General features: G+C 33.4%; 1 protein-coding gene across 1 annotated transcript; it reads right to left on the reverse strand.

Annotated features, from left to right (window-relative positions):
- Positions 1-315: 315 nt before the first annotated feature.
- Positions 316-13070, reverse strand: LOC107436482 (protein argonaute-2). The gene is made up of 3 exons (XM_016048219.4): positions 12841-13070; positions 8925-9041; positions 316-3122 (listed from the first exon to the last, which is right to left on the reverse strand). The coding sequence occupies exons 1-3, from the start codon at positions 12848-12850 to the stop codon at positions 472-474; spliced, it is 2778 nt and encodes a 925-aa protein (XP_015903705.3). The 5' UTR covers positions 12851-13070; the 3' UTR covers positions 316-471.
- Positions 13071-18282: the final 5212 nt, after the last annotated feature.

Raw genomic sequence — 18282 nt, forward strand, 5'->3', positions numbered from 1 at the left:
TATGAAATGTTCCTTCACTGGTTGGTTTACCCTACCGATTTTTAAAACCATCTATTGAGGGTAATGCAGCCATAAGCATTTTTTTTTTTCTTGTTTGCTTCTTCGTTTCCCATCCCTATAGTTTTTGTACGCAAGAAGACGAAGAGTTATAAAAAATGAACACTACAAATTGTTTTTATTTAAATAATGTGTCATAAAAGGGAAGAGTTGAGTTGTTTGCAGAACGAATAGAGTGAACCGAAATTTAAGTCCCTTGAATGTTAGAGGAGTTGGACTGTATAAATAACATGATTTGAAAAGTTCAGTAAACAAAAATTCTCACAATTTAAATGCTTTATTAAAGGCTTTTTCTTATATTTACAAAAAACTATATATTAACGCATACATCTCAGGCACAAAAGTATCACAATTCATGAATTTTTAATAAATAAACTCGGGACGGCATAAAACTTTATCACGAAATAAAACAAACTAAACAAAGAAAAAGTTTCTTCCCGTGTCACCCATCGTGTTGATGGCATCCCTCGCATAATCAGACAGGTGGACGCTGGAGCTACTCGAACAAGACGAACTGTCCTGTTCCCTCTGCAGATGAAAATCGGCAAATTTCTTAGCACGGTAGCAGGCCAGATCTGCGTATTTCACTGGGGCTGGAATGGATATAGATCTGTTGCATTTGTTGTACGTGTAGCACAAGTGGTAGGAAAGCTCTTGAAGTTCGTCAGGGCTGAACTTGTTGTCGTCGTGAAGAACTGTATAGTGGGCAGGCTTGCTGGTACCCTGGATCCCCTCGTGGCTGTTCAGGAAATAGTCGAACCGGTGCGGGTGTACTATATCCCTATCCACGGTCGTGCCGGGTGGGATATTACCGTGACGGCCCACACCATCTCTAGTATTAGCCGGTATGAACCGTGTTTGGTGCCTCTTCTGTACCACTATGAAAGTGATGGGTATGATTATTTGAAATGTGTCCTGGCAGGCCTTCTGTATCTCGCTCACTTCGTACTCGTACGTTTTCTGAAACTGTCCCTCGCTGACCCCGTCTCTGAAGAATATGATTTTATCGGGGTGCTTACCCCTCGTGTTGTCGTAGAACGCCTTCAGTAAATTGGCCACCATCGCCCGCATCTCCAAAATCAACTCCTGCGAGATCTTGTTCCCGTCTGGGTTCTCCTGCACTCGGCACGCTATTTTGTACTTGGAAGGGAAGGCGTCCATGCTCCCGACGACGGCCGCGATGGAGGGGCATCTGGCACCGCGGGGTGAGTGCACGGCGTCAGCGCCCAGAATCATGACCGGTCTCGTGAACACTCTGAGCTTGTTCCTCAGGATATGATTCACTCCTCCTAATTTGGCGTTTAACTTGAGGCACAAGTTGGTGGCTATCTGATCGTTGATGCGACCCAACACGTTGGAGTCTATGCACTGGTTTATAAACCGCAGCTGATAATCGGCGATGAATTTGATTTCGTCGTAGCTATGGAAACGATCCCTCCTGGAAAGGATGATGATCGCGAAGGCGGCTTTCGTCTTTTCCGCTTCTCTCAGTGCTATCTCGGCAGTCACGTTTCTTCCGCAGTGCCTCACGTCGCACGGAGGACCGAAATTCAGTCCCACTTTGTTTCCGGCGGCCTTGAAGTACTGTTCGAAGGTGTCGATCATCTTCCCGTTGCACTCCGCGAAATCTATTATGATCCACGAATTCTCGTTCTGAGATCTGAAAAACCGCTTACAATTCCAGACGCCGCGTTGATCGGGGGTGACGACACCTTGCTCGTAGTAAGCGAGGGTCGGAAAATTCAAAACTCTTCCGTTGACCCGGATGTTACGCAGGTCCAACAGCAAGTTGTAGTTCCTCATCTTTTCGCCGCACTCTTTAGACACGTCCTGAGAACTGTTTGCAATGGATTGAAATCTCCTATCCGGATTGATCGCCGTCTGTTTGATCATCTTCGCACCGAGTGCGGGGCTCAACTTTCCCAACTTTGGCTGACCTTTCATGACTTTACAATGCTCGAGGGGTATGTAGGTCTGCTTGTTGCTGGTCCGCATGAACAGACAGGGTAAGAAGGGATAGCGTAAACGTCCGTATCTCATTTCAAAATATTTTGCAACAGTCAGATCTTTACCATCCGCAGTGTTTAGGTTCATGTCCGAAGCGGGCTTTTTCGAAATGCCTTCCACTATAAATCTCCTCGGGTAGGGGAGGTGGGTTACTTCTACTCTTATTCCCTTCAGGGCATCGTTGACATTCTTCATTTCGTATGGCTTCATGGGTTCACCTCGCGTAACATCCCTTCTAAGGATGTCATTTATGTAACCAAGGACGGGTCCCTCTTTGTGAAAGGCTTTAGCCGCTAAATTAATGACGATGGCCGCTCCTTTCTCGGTAGAATGCACGCTCTGGTGACAACCGAACCAAATTTCGAGTCCCTCACCGAGAGTTATCTTGTTGGTCTGATTAAGGTAGAAAAACGATCTTCCAACTTGAATCTGCTGACTCCCCGCATGCCTGTAGTTCATGATCGAATTCAAGGCCATGATCACTTCGGCCTCGCTCTCGCTCGAATTCTGCAGAGCCTCCAAGAATATCTTATTGGTCCCGCTCTCTTTTTTCACGGGCTGTACGACTACTTCGTACCCCCGTTTTTTTTGTTCCACCTCTAGCTCTACGGTGAAAACGTTTTTCTCCTTATACGGTAAGAGCTTCGACGTGAAAACATTCTTCACGCCATCAAACACGGGATTAAAGCTTTCGAGAGAATTGGACCGGACAAAATGATCAAAAACTTCCTTCCGCCTCACCTTGCCGACTCCACGGTTCAATTCGTGTTCCAGTCTGGAAATGCCGGCTTGCGCAGCCTCTGCCGCGGTGATTTGCCTGGACGCGACGTTCTTGCCATACTTCTTCCTCTGATCGAGCGAGGTTATTTCTATGTCATAGTGATAAACAACTCCGCTCAACTTCATTTGGAAATAGTTGGTTATCAATTGAATGGGACGGCCAACTGTGCCATAGCCGGGTCTGGGAACTAATTTCTTTTCATTTTTGGAGATTTCACTGATTGAAAGTCTCTCTACAGCTAAAGTTGTATCTTGTCTTGTAGGTGCTCTTCCTGCACCTGGAAGAAAAATAAAGGTATTTTTATTATGAATCAATAATAGGCAGACAGATAAAAAGTATCCTAAATTACCTTTTTTTTTCTCCAAAATATTTACTGTCATTTATAATTAATTCATTATATATTAACCTCTTAACATAGGGGTACGCAGCTTGTAGCCGGCGGGGCACATGCGGCCCGACAACCGTCGATGTGCTGGCCGCGGGAACTTCCGAACGGCATGAAAATTTATTTTAATTTGGTTTTTGTTTAAACATGAAAAATTTTCTTTTATTAAAATATTTAATTCAAATTTATATTACTCTATAAAATGCATATTTTTTTCTACACTTCCATTTTGTAAGCTTCTTTAAGGTTAAAATTTATACCCTCCTCCCAATATTTATGTACAAACAATATATATAACTATTTAATACATTAATTATTGTGAAAAATGGAAAAAGTTTTCAAAAAAATTTACCATTTTTTTTAGTTTTAGAGAAATTCAAATGATTAAAAGTATTTAGTTTTCTGCAACTATGTTATTATATTTACTGATAAAAATATTTGGTGCTTAGAACACTAATGTTTAGATAAAAATTATCATATTCAGGGGTCTGTTTAGAAAAATTTAGGTTCCTTAATGGACCCTTCACAAAATTCATAAAAATGGACCCTTTACAAAATAATTTATCTTTTAATCGGACCCTTTACAAAATAATTTATCTTTTAATCGGACCCTTCACAAATTTGTTTATCTTCATTATTGTTTTGTTAATCGAATAAACTCTTCCTGAGAGGGGGGGGGGGAGGGAGAAAGATGGTTTGAGACAAGTTTCCCTAAGTTTAAATTCCTAATGTAGTATTCTAAGAAAATATTTTTACTTTTACGAACATCGCTTGCACATTCTTATTAATATTAAATCGTTATTTTTTTGTAAATAAATAACTTATCAATTTAAATTTTTTCATAAAATTAAATTAACATTAGGTGATAATGATTTTCAAAATGCGATAAAGAAAATAATTATTGCACCCAGGGGCCTGTTTAAAAGAAATTTGGATCCTTCACGAAATAATTTATCTTTTAATCGGCCCTTTCACAAATGTGTAATTGATCAATTCATATTTATTCATAAAATTAATAGAATATTACGTAATAAAAAATTAATTTCTGGCAATTTTGTAAATAAAATATTATAAATTTAAGAATTGTTCAAGTTTACTTAATGCGTAACACATTAAAAGTGATACATTACTAAATTGTGTTATTTAAAATATGCCAATTGAAATTATTAAAAATGTGAGTGCTATTCTGTGTTGAGCAGTATAGGCTAAATACCAAATAATAATATTTGTATGTTGCATCTCTCATTTAGTAGCAGCAATTGTTGAGCAGAATCCTGTATCTATTTACAATTTAAAAACTTCTTGAAAAGGTTTTTAGCAATTTTTGCTATAACAGGACCCTATTTGCACACAAATTCACAAAAGCAGGACCCTGGTTGAAAGAATGTGACTTAACGCTTATTTTATATTCACAAATTATGAATAGGTTTTTTTCACAACTTTACAAAAACAGGACCTTTCACAAAATGTCTGGACAGACCCCCGATATTTGCCGCTATCATTGCATGACTAAAAATGAGTGCGGCCATTCCTTAGTCTACGTGTCGTGCAAGCGGCCCTTCACTCAAAAAATTTGTGCACCCCTTCCTTAGCAGTTTTATACATTTCAGAAAAATGGACCAAAAATGGATTTTTTTTGACTGTTTAATTTTATTCTTTACATTATTATAAAATTTAGAAAATAGTTTTTTATTACAAAAATAAAATTTTAAATGCAATAACTACTGTACTTCTAATTTTTATACACACATAAAAAAGTAATGGATTGCACGCACATCTTATTCAATTAGAGCAAATTAAACAAAATTTTGAAGCTAAATATAATATAACTAGTATAATATAAAAACCCAACACTATTAGTTTCAATACATAAAATTTACTAATCTTTTACAGTATGGTGTATTCCAACCACCCACCCCACATTTCCCTCTATCGTAATCGGTGGAAAACTGGAACCAGCAATGCCATCTATTAGGAAAATAGTGAATTAAGTATCCTAAAGTAGAAACGAACTCAGCTCGAGTTTCAGAAAATAAAAAAGTTAATTTTTCTCCAGCCCAAAGGGCATCGCAATAGTAGTTGCCCGAACTTGATTTGGGCGACAAGGGGTTAAATATGGTAATTGATATTGCATTATTTTAGTGTGCGAGGCTTAAATAGTTGTTTTTTTTAGGAGGGAAGAAGTTAAAATAGGGGCCTTTCTGAGTGAAGGGCTGCAAATATCATAGCTTTTATAGAAGTGTCAGTTTTCTAATAAATTTTTTTAAATTAAAAAATCAATAATATATTTACAGTTATCAATTATTTTTAATAATTAGAATATATTGAAAAGTAAAAATGAATACTTTTTCTAAAAAAGTTTTTCATTTGATAATTGAAAGAATAATTGATTCATCAGAAAGAGCATATATATATATGGATGGGGGTTTCCAATAAAAATGTAAACAACAACAAGCTTTTGACTTGCTCTACTTCCGGTTAAGAAAGTATACAGCTGCTTACTACAGCTTATTCTACAAGGCGATATTTCCAAAGAGATAATTTTGCTTTTAATACAAGAAATAAATTATATAATTTTAGGGCTGCTGTATTTCATAAGATATTAATTATATAAAGTAATCCTAGCGAGTTTCAAGTGAAAAGTTGTTTCGGTTATTTATAAATGTATAATCAAAAAAGGTGTTAGATTTAGAAAGAAATAACTTTTTTGGCAGTCCCGATTCAGTCTCATTTTTATTTGCTTATTGCTGTTTGTTCTTGTTGCAAACCGTGCACCAAAATGAATTAGTGTTAGCATATTGTTCGAGCAGCGAGATTAAACTCATTTTACAAATTATCATTTAGGTTTAAATTTTGAAGTTGGTACATTGTTCAAAGTAAGAAGTGTTTTATAATAATTGCACAAGAACACTCTTACAACTAAACACAAAAACTTCAAACTATCTTTCCTTTATTTTGTGAGCTTTCTTTTTAAACATTATATATAACAAAATATTTTATATAAATGTGAAATTCTAAATGTATATACTGGGTGATTCTAAAAAGATGGACAAAATTTTAGGAAGTGATAGTACACACCCAAGCAAAAAATTTTTATCAAAGAATGCATGGTCGAAAACAAAACACAAAGGTGCTGGCACATTTAGAAAGTTGCTTGATGCAAACGTGAAAGCTCCATTCCTGTTGCGAGTTACTGCGCTGCGTTACTTGTCGCCAAGTTTTCGGCCGCAGCAGGGAAAGTTTGTGATAGGCCTGGTGTGTTTCAGATCGTTTGCCGTTGTACTGCTAGCATAGCTGCTGCCGGCCACTGTTTTGAACACTTATTATAATCACATGCCATTAAATTTGCATTTATAACTTAACTTCATCGTTCTTTGTGTGTTTTTGCCTGCATATAAGAACATAAACTTTGATGCTCTCTAGCGGTTTTGTGTTTTGTTTTCGACCATGCATTCTTTGATAAAAATTGTTTGCTTGGGAGTGTACTATCACTTCCTAAAATTTTGCCCATCTTTTTAGAATTACTACGCATAAAGCTGCAAGTAAAAAGAACTTGTAAAAAAAGTTTAAAATGTAGAGGAAACATGGAAAAAATTACAGAACAATAATAAAAGGGAAAAAGAAAATCCGAAGAAAAAAAAAATCAGGAAAATTAAAGATATCTTTTCTTCAGCTCATTTTTATTCCCCACACTTTTGTAATGATATATTGTATTGATAATCTTTTCATCAGCTCACACGATTATATCGGCAAAAAGGAGTGCTTTCGACTACAGATTTCGCTTTATGCTTTGTTTTTTCTTTGCATTTCATACTCTGTTTTCATGTGATATTTTACTTTATGTGCTCTTCACACCATTGTATTGATATATTTTGCTTTGGCTATATTGATACAATATTAGATAGCACTCCCTTTTGCGGATATAATCGTGAGAGCTGATGAAAATATTTTATCTCTTCTTTTTCGTATTTTTATTATTTTTCTCTTTTCTAATTGTTCTGTAATTTTTTTTCCATGTTTTCTCTACATTTTGTTTGATATCTAAATCATACCAAAATATAAAACACATCACATGATTTTGAAATTACATGAATTTGGATCTTTTTAAAAACAAATGAAGATCGGGGAGTCAAGTGAAAATTGGCTCAAATAGGGATCACAGTATGCGGTTTTTAAATTGCAATAATACAGATTATGATGTCGAATTCTTTAAAATCACACGAATGAGTTTCATGAGTAGTAATTTTTAAATTGCACAAGTATGGAACCAGATTTGTGTGATTTTTGATATTTCGAAATGTGATTTTTTAATTGACCAGAATAGGAAAATCACACTCTGCGATTTTTAAATAGCATTAAGAGAGATTATGACGTGTAATTAACACAAATATGGATTTCATTGTGAGACTTTTTAAATCATGCGCAGATGACAATGTGTGACTCATAAGTCACATCTGCGATATTAAATTGCACGGATTCAGAAAGCACTCTGAGATTTAAAAATCATAGGAGTACAAATCACGATGTGTGATTTTTTAAATTGCATAAATATAGATTACTATATGTGATTTTTTAAACCCAATGAATGCAGATAGAGATGCGTAATTTCTAAATCGAAAATACGAATTGCTATGTGTAATTTTTAAATAACAAGAATATAAAGGGCGATGTGTGATTTTTAAATCACACAAATACGGATCCCCATGTGTGATTTTTTAAACAACATAAATGCAGATCATGATGAGGGATTTTTAAATCACGTGAATACAAATCGCAATGTGTGATTTTAAAATGGCACAAATACAGATCATGATATGAGATTTTTTTAAATCACTGCGGATCACGTTGTGTGATTTTAAATCAGGTGAATGCAAATCGCAGGGTAGCGAGATCTTCAAATCTTGAGAAAGAACTCAAATATTGAAAGTCCAAGATGAATTGTGAGTTTCCATGATTTTTTAGCATTTATCAGTGAAAATAATGATTTTCCATAATAAATTTCAAACAAGGCCAAAATCCATGACGTTTAATCAGAAAAAGTATGTGGTTGTTTCTTTCCTTTCCTTAAAAAAAAAAAAAAAAAAAAAAAAAAAAAACGGGAATTTTATTTACATTAATCAGTTAGGGGTTTCAAACTATTATATGTTAGTACATGAAAATCTGATCCAGGGTGGATAGCCAGATTTTTCAACAAAAAATAAGCACTTTTAAAGCACTCAAAAAAAATTTTCAAGCACTTTACATTTATGATTAGGATCTGTGCAGTAATAATAAATTATTTTTTTCTAATGTTAAAAGTTTTTAATTTATGAACATAAAATCAATAAAATTCAAAAAATTTTTCACAAACTTTAAAAAATCATGATAAAATAACTAGTTTCTGATAAATATTGCGGAGAAAATTGTGAAAATCATGCATTTTTTGTAATTTAGAATGACAATCGACATGGCAAGAAAAAAAAAATCTTTTTAAAAAGTCTGAATAAAAAAAAGCACCTTTAAGGGCTTTTAAAATATGTAAATCAAAAATACGCAACCTTTGATCACTAGATAGGAAAATTACCAACGTGGTCTTTTTTATTTTCAAAAATTTATTTTGTACACTACACATAATTGTGAAGTTCCTTCCCAAATTATGCAATGAAGTATAGCTAATACATGATTAGAGGCAGAGAGTAATAAATTAGGATCTACCTGCAGAAGACTCTCTCTGGATAAGATCTACAGACGGTGACGGAAAGTTACTACTACAGCTTGATCCTGGAACAGTTTCAGGACGCTGTCTTCCTCGACCTCTCCCTCTTCCTCTACCTACAAGTAAAATAATAATACAGAAAAGAAATAAAATAATCTATATATTTTGCTTACATGGCACCATAAACTCAGGTATTTCAGGCAACACAAATATTGGTTTTCATCCCTGTGGCAGAATTTTTTCGAGCTATCTGCGACATAACTCGCTAGCAGTAATATCTTTCTGCAAGATATTTTTATTAATAACAAACATTATATGTTATTAATTTAAAATAACAAACGTGCTGTGTTAAAAAAAAAGACTAGATAACTTTTAAAATTAAACATGTAACAATTTTTTAGTCTAATACAGTGCAACCTCGAAAATACGGAATGCTGGGGGGTTTGGAAGGTCTAGATTTTGGATACCTTACTTAAATTGATAGAAATATCGAAGTTCCGAATTCGCCAGGTCAATTTTGCGATTAAACGCGTGTGTGTAGATCTCCAACGACAATTTTAACATAAATACACTCTTTAAATAATAAATTAGAGACATTAAAAATCAAACTTTCGTCATTTCCCCCCGTAATCGATCGTTTAGATAACATAATACATATTAGCAATTAAAACTAAAAATATAGGCTTAAAACGCGAGCTGAATTTCAACTTAACTATAAACTAAAACAGATACCTTTAGAAAAGACTGTACCAGCTGATACTAATCCTTTTTTTGTTGGGGGATGAAAGAACTTGTCCCCGCCTCCTAAGTTTCTAGGTTAAGAAAGAGACAGTTTTCTTTCTTCACAAGGGGGAAAAACAAGGTGGTAGAAGAATTCCTCCTCCTGAGGGGATTCCCCTTCATATTCTTTGTTATCTATACAGAGCTGATAAAAATGACTGGAATTTCCTTATCAGCTATGAGCTTTCATTCACTCCCCACCCCTACCTCTTCATCTACTGCTTCATTGTTGGAGAAGAGTTGCGGTTTTGTGCTTTTGCATTTAAATTTTTATTTTAAGTGATTTTTCTTTTAAAAAAATTTTCTGACAAACTAGACGTATGAGATTTCCGGATTTCAGAAGTCTGAATTTTCGAGGTCGTACTGTATTATGGGTGATATTCTCGCATTTCGTTGAGGGGTGGGGGGCAATAATTACTTTCTTCTTCGCATTTTTTGTAAATAAGTATCACAAAAAATTTTTTTTTTAAAATCATGAAATCTGTAGTAGTATTTGCCGAAAAAATATAGATGACAAAATCATGCAAATCAGACTCCTCAAAAAGGGGTTACCCATAATTGCGTGTTTCGTTTCGAGATTGAGGTGTTGTAATAAATAACATTGTACAAAAAATATCTGATTTAAAAACTATGGAGAAATCAATAGCAATAACTGCAGAAAATTCAATAGAATTATTACCTTAAAAAGTAAAAACTCAAATGCATGATTTGAATTTTCCATATTGTTTGAAATATATCGGATATTTAAAAACCACGTGAAAATCAATATCAATAACTGCCTAAAATACAATCGAAACATTACATTGATTTATGATACTATCGGCGTAAATTGAGCGCCTCAAAAAGTGATTATCTAAATGCATGATTTAAATATCAGGTGTAAATTTCTGAAGAAAATAAAAGTAATCGTTTCTAACTTTGTAAAAGAAAAATATTTCAGCAAGAACTCTGGAACGATCTGTGACAATATCACCGTGATTTTGCCACGGGAAAAGGTACCTACATAAAATCAATTTTAATTTACTCCCATTTTAACTTCTCCTTTCCCTGAAATATGTAATTACAAAAAAAAAAAAAAAAAGAAGAAGAAAGCTTAAGGACTCTGTAGTCTTCAAATTCATTTTGCAGTTTTGTAAAGACCGAAATTTGTAACTATTCTTTCGATTGATGCTGAATTGCATAGGCTAGAATATAGACATGCTAATGCCATTATAGCATAGCAAAATAACATATAACTAGAAAATTTATTCTAATAACTACAAAATATTAATAGTAATTTAAGTAAATCCTTTAAACAAACATTTATATTTTTTTCTAAATTATAATTAACTATCAGTTCACTTATATTGGAAATATTCATGCACAGTGAACAAAATTAAAAAACAAACAAAAAAACAAAGGATTTTTAAAAAGTTGTATTTTTTAAATTTGATTTCCCAAGAACTATTTGATCGATTTTGTTCAAATTTGGCATCTTTGTAAATTATTTGACAAAATAATGTAAAAATTTTTATACCTTATATATTTCAAAATATTTCAGACTGTTATTAAATGAAATATTAAAAAATAATAAATATTTATGTAAAGTCATATTTTGTATGCAATTATCTTTAGATGAACGAATTTTATAATTGTGGGCAAAAATGTTTTGATTCCCTTAAAAAGTCCCTGAGAAATGGTGAAATATGCAAAAAGTCAAGTTAACATAATGGGATCCAAACCTTAAAGCGCTCTCCAGAGTAAACTGTTTAGGACAGTATTTCCCAGATTGTGGCAACTCCAATATCTTAGGAGTTTAAAAATCACAGTTTGTCACAAAAAATTTATTAACTCACACAAAAAATTATTATTTATTCAAAGAAAAAACATTTTCGAGTCTGATTTTGTAGCACCTGCACTAATTACTGGCATATTTGAGATCACTTCTTATAACCATTAAGATTGAGTATTAAAACATGAAGATCGAATTATTAGATCAAAGGTTATGATGCCATTTTTTATTTTGCACATAACTCAACTTTTCGAAGTTCTGCTGCCAAGAAAAATAAAAGTTATAACTTAACTTGAAGCAATGACATGATTTTTAACTATATATAATCTGGCCATAAATCAAATCGTAATCTGGTCGTTGTAATCTGCGCTTTGGAACAGACAAATTAAATATTTCCAAAGTTAAACTTTCTTAAATTTGTCAACATTTTTCCTTCCAAGATAAAAAATATCAAAATCACTGCCTTATTCTCAGTTTTAACAAATTTTCATGATTCCCAATAATGCAGCATTGGAGTAAGTTATTAAATATTAAAAAATTAAACCACAAATGCTTTTCACTTTTTACAAAACTGTTGCTTTTCTCTATATTGACATTTTGGGCCATTTTCAAAATAAGCCTTAGAGTCATGAGTAACAGTTGCAAACTCACAGCAGTTATCAAAATTCCATATCATTCACAAAAAGGATTATTTCATAATTTGAAGAACAGCTACAAGCAGGAGTGCAGAAAATTTTTGGAGGGTAATATTTCATAAGAACAAAGTTTGTTTTACCATCAAAATTTCTCTAAAGGTTTTAGCCTTTTACTGCAGTGTAATAAATTTTTCAAATTATTTAACAAAATTTTTTGTAGAAATTTTTCTAGAACAAGAACTTTCCCAGGGCTGCCTGAATTTCTTCCAAACTCTTTTTTACATGGTCAGACATATTCTTCTTTTTTGAGTATAATAAATAACAACAAATATTGCGAGGAAAAAAAAAAACATTGAGATCAGACAATTATTGGCGAACACTTAAATTTTACTTCATCTAAAAAAAATCTGACTAAATTGTAACAGAAAGGAATTAAAATCAATATTTAGATAGATAATAATTAACGACTCACAGTTACTTCCTGTAATACAAACTGAATAATTATGAGTCTTTTAGTAATAAGAGTACCATTAAAAAAACCAATTAATAGTTTCTTTCTTTTGTAATAATAAATTCATAAATCACGATACGGAAATAATACCGATCATAAAAATATTGTTTAAAATTGAATAAAATAGCAGTTTCAGATCGGTTTAATAGCTTGAACTATGGATAAGAGAATTTTTATATTGTAAGCAATTAATAGAAAAGCACAATGTTTAGACTTACCAGTACTCATAATACTAGTTGGAATGTTGTTAATTGATTTTTTAGATCTTTCAAATTTTTAGATGAACAAATGAAATTTTCCTTGGAACTCTATACTTGCTAAGAAACTTCGCATACAAAGCGTAGAACACACAAGCTTAAACATGAATGAGGTCAGTAATGCCAAACATCAGAAATTCAATCAACCTGACTCATGACAACCAGGATGACAACGTATGACGAAATTATCCAGAGACAGAGTTTTACAGATAATAGGAAACCGAGAAGGGAAATGAAAGTTTTATCTTTTCAATGGCAACAAAAATGGGTTACCTTTTCAATTGTTATGGCGACTTTTTCTGTTTGTGAAATCGCCACATCGCCAGTCTTCGTAAATATTTTTTTTATGGTTGGTTTAATGCAGGTGCTGAAAATTTACAACATGGAATAGATATCTAATCTGAGGAGGTAAGTTTCATTTTTTAATTTATTAATCTTACATAATAATTATATTTACTTCTAGCTTATTAATTTCGAAAATACCGAATAAATGTTAATATATTCCGTTCCATAAAGGTAGAAGTCCATTCACGTGCCATTTTTTCAGGGAATAAATTTTGTAATTTATTTTTAACTCTACCAAAAAATTATTCATTATAGGCGTTAAATCAATTAATTAAGCAAGAGCACCTTAGTATAACTTTTTAAGTAATTGTTTGAAAAAATTGCTGAGGAGGAAAGGTTTTGATAACTTAAGGTTTTCGTATCGGAATATTTTTTCAAAAGTAAATATTTATCATTAAAAATGAACCAATAAGATAAGCGGTAATATAGGCTATCGCAGCTCTTGAGTACGACATTCGGGGAGAAGACAGGTTCCATACCTTTGGTCCTTTTCCTTCTTAATATTTTTCGTATTTAATTGTTAAAAATATTTTTTTATATTTCCATGATGATTTCTATTTGAACTATGCTTCATGTTGTAGTTCCATATAGTTTCCAAACTTAAAAGATTTTCATTTATTTGAAAATCAAGAATATTCTTCTATGACTCTCAGCACGCTAATATGGAAAGCATGCAATGTTTTGCCATAGATAGAAAGTTCTGCTCTACGCCAATAGCGAATAGTAATGTGCGAAAAAATGACCGAATCGATATTTTAATAAACTCTTTTTTGTGAATCGATTTATGCAGTTCACTTCGGAAAAAAATCTATTCTATTTTTCTTCTTTCTTTTTTTTCTTCTTTAAAAAGATATTATTTACTGTATAAGCTTAGAGCTGTACTTAAAATTTACAGCATAATTGAACATGCATATGGATGGCGTTTTCTACACTAGAGAACGCTGCAAGCTCTATACCGCCTATACTTCCGGGTTACTGTTTCTGGTGTATTTTAAAGCCATTTGGCTCACAACGTGATCATTGTGTTTTGAAATTCTTGCAAACGTGATATTTGATTACATATTACTTGTGTTTACAATGATAAAGGTGCTAACACTGATGTTAGATGGTGCACAGCTTGCAACAAGAACAAACAGTAAAAAACAAATGGAAAGAGGCCAAATCAGGACTGCCAAAAAAGCGAGTTATTCAAAATCTAGCAACCATGACACCTTTCTTAACAATATATCTATAAATAACTAAAGAAGATTTTCACTTCACACTCACCAGGATTACTTAATAATATCAATATCTTATGAAATACGGCAAATTTGAGCTTTTCTAACCGGAACTAGAGCAAGTATCGAACTCGAGATTGTTATTGTTTACATTTATATTGAAAACACCATTCATACAAATCATCTGAACGCTGACGAATATATTAAACGGAAATGTCACGGTACTCCACGGTCTCCATAAGTGCGCGTATTTCAATCCTGCAAAATAAAACAGACTCATTCAAGGAATGAAGATAATTTAAAATCTTTATAATGCAATGCGTTTGGATTGAGCTGTCAGAATGCAGGGAAATTTGCAAATCACACAAATTTTTCATTCAGAAATTATTCAACTTCATTAATAAACAGCTACCTTAATGATGGTAGCGACAATTTAGCAGCTGTCTCCTTTTGTCTCAGTTCTACCTTAAAATTAAATTAAATTAAGGCTACCCTCAACCAGGTACAATCCAGCATCAATTAGAACAGCAACGCCAGTCACGTGTGGGAAGCCATTGAACAGCCGATCCAATTTTTGGGTCTACGACTACTATGTTCAACTCCATAGCCTTTTAATTTTGAACCCAATCCAAAAAACAAGTGAACTCCTGGAGCAAGTTTTGGGAGAAATTTGCCTTCGTGGAGTACTTTTTGATGCAACTAGCCCCATTTGTGTTACATGGGTAGGAAGACCACAAGAACGTGAGGCGAAATTTCCACGAATTTTTGTTTTAAAAAAAAAGTGAGTTTATTCTGAGAGAAGTACTTTTTTGTGTCTGATTTCACGACTTAAAATATATTTAGCACTATTCATTAAAATACGAAGTCCTCGAACTATTAAGATTGGGTATGTGAATAACCATTCATTATATTATATCAAAATTTATTCTGAGCGTTCGCTTTTTATTTTGAGCACATCATTTATAAAGCTAAGTCTCCTTGAACATGAAGTGAAAAAAAAATGAGTCAAGATTAAGTCACACTCTAAAATCTGTTTATATGTTCAATTTTCAAGTGTACGCTCCTAATCATGTAGTTTGTTTAAAACATATATTTTAATCAAGGAACCTCTCTTTCATTTGTATCTCCCAGCTCAATTTTTTGTAACAGAAGTTCCCACAAAGAAGGACCATTGAAAAGTTTTAAGTTTGTCTTGTCTTCAGCACACATAGAGGTGTATTATTTTTCGCTGAAAAAAAGGCAAAAGTACAGGTTAGTGGTCCCCAAGAAGTTTCAGAGAGAAAAAAGATGCTTTGGCACGTTTTTGTGGAAAAATAAATTCGCTACATTTGCTTACACTAAGCTTCTTCCCTGCAGAGTATTGTATTTTAGATCTCGGCTAATATCCGACTATCTAGGTGGTCGTCTGCCAAGAAAAAGCAATGGTCATTTTGTAATGGGATATGGGTGCTGCGTGGCTACCACTACAATTATTAAACAGCAATTCACTAGTATATAAGACATGCTAACTGGAGTCAATCTTGGGGTATCTTTTCATAGATGAAGGTTGACATTGTCGATAACAACTATCCCCACATTGGTGAGCTGCGGACGTGATATGATCACGTTTACTTCGATGTAGGGTTCACACATTGAACAGTTGACTTGCTATTTGTGATTGTATCATCGTCCTTTTCGCACGGTTGCTTCTTAGTTTCATTTACACATATAAGGTTCCAGCACGCACTCAACTGCTAAGAGCAACACAAGATGAGATCACACACAACCATGAACTTAATACAGCTCTTATGGCTAAAGCTCAAAAATCCGGTGACCTTAATCCAGATCTCCCTGTCTTTCACAAATACAGCAACTAGTGGTATCCATTCATCGAATTCTTGCCCTGATAAAATTCTGGTGGAGGAGTATTGTGGCGTAACTACCACTAGATTATTAAACATCAATTTACTAGTATATGAGACATGTAACTTGAGTCAATCTTGGGGTACATTTTCATAAATGAAGGTTGACATTATCGATAGCAACTGTGGGAGTGTAGATATCGACAATGTTAACCTTCATCTATGAAAAAATACCCCACCATAGAATCGAGTTAACATGTCTTATATACTAGTGAATTGGAATTATAATTTTTAGTGGTAGATACATTACACAACTATCCCCACATTGCTGGTTGGTTCTAATGCCGCTTGCCACACGGGCAAGCCTGCTTGGTGAAACCGAGCAAATTTATGCAGAGTGGGCGATTCTTGTTTTTTAGTGGCGCCATCTATGGCCAAGAATTCGACTTCTGCCACATCATACGTCACGCCTGTTTATAAGACGGATCCATTCATACAGCCATTCATTCATCCACAGATCGTAATTTTGACCTGATAATCAGAGAACGATCGATCTCCAATCCAGTACCAAGAAGTTGTCTAGGAAGAATTTATTTCAACATATTCGATGTGCTATACAGCTGTGTATTTAATTAACTCAACTTTAATTAAAATTTTGAGTCACTTAACTTAACTCAGGGGCTCCACTGATAAAGATTAGTTCAGTGTTGCCAGAACTTAAGATTAAAAAGTAGAGAATGGAGCTCCAAAAGTAGCGGATTGGAACATTTTGTAGCCCAAAAACTATGTTATATATATATATTATTGCTGGCACAAATGGTGTATCATATAATCTTAATTTATTACATTAATTTACTCTTCTTTTCTTTAATATCACTTTTGGATAAATTTTATTCGGGAGTTTAAAAATAAATTTGAATGACAAAACATTCTCATTATAGTGATAGAAAGTCAGTGCGCCAATTTTGTTGAGATGGAATATCAGGTGAGGTTGGAAGTTGTAGGGTAGACTGAACCAAATGAAGATTGTGATGAAAACAGAAGAGGAAAATGACACTTGAACTGGATCATATTTAATAAAAATCTTTTATTTAATATATTTGCAGAGCTCGAGATACAAAATATAAATATATATTATCCATGATAATGTTCAAAGTTAAATAAATTTTGCATAGTAATATTAATAAGGACAGGCCATGGGAGACAACTCCCCCACGACCTGCCAAAACTAAAGTCAAATTAAAAGTACATGTAATTTTGTTCACAACGCACACAGGAGAAGCATGGATAGGAAATCAAAATTTGGCGTTTTATTAAAATATAACATAGCCAAAAAGCATATCAATATTGGGTTTAAAAGAATACCTTGGCGATCTCGAGGAGCCACCAAATTTATGAAAATTATTATAGCCATGTAACTGAAAAAAATTTTCGGTTAAAAATGTAGAATATATTGATGTAGATGTGTTAATAAGAAAGAAAAAACATTGGTATTTACATATTTAGAAAATCTGGGAGCACATCAGCACTACTAATTTAACTTTCACCTATGAAGCCCGTGCTCTTTATTATTTTTATATATATTACGATCATCGTTCCATTTTGTTTCTTTTTGTAGTATACTCAATAAACCATTAGTTTAACTTTGAGATGTTATGTTCAGTTATTACTTGCATAACTCAATAATTTCTACAGGTTATGGACTCCAGCAAGCTATTTACGCGAAGTTAAAATAATGAAATAATTGAGTTTGGCGATAGTTAAGCGGAAGTGTTAGTGCTAAGTTAATTCATATTCCGAAAGTCAGCAATTGCAGTTAGTTTAAGTAATGGATCAAGGAAAAATCCAAGTGAAACCATTGAGTGGTAAAAGTGATTGGGCAATTTGGAAATACAGAATTAAGTTTGTTTTGAATTATCACGCAGATGCTCTGGAAGTTGTTGAAGGAAAGATGTACAAGCCAGAACTGCCTAAGCCAACAGCTTCTGAAACTATCAAAA

This window comes from Parasteatoda tepidariorum, chromosome 3 (assembly GCF_982258835.1).
Source record: "Parasteatoda tepidariorum strain Cologne lab strain chromosome 3, Ptep-v5.0, whole genome shotgun sequence".
Taxonomy (NCBI): domain Eukaryota; kingdom Metazoa; phylum Arthropoda; class Arachnida; order Araneae; family Theridiidae; genus Parasteatoda; species Parasteatoda tepidariorum.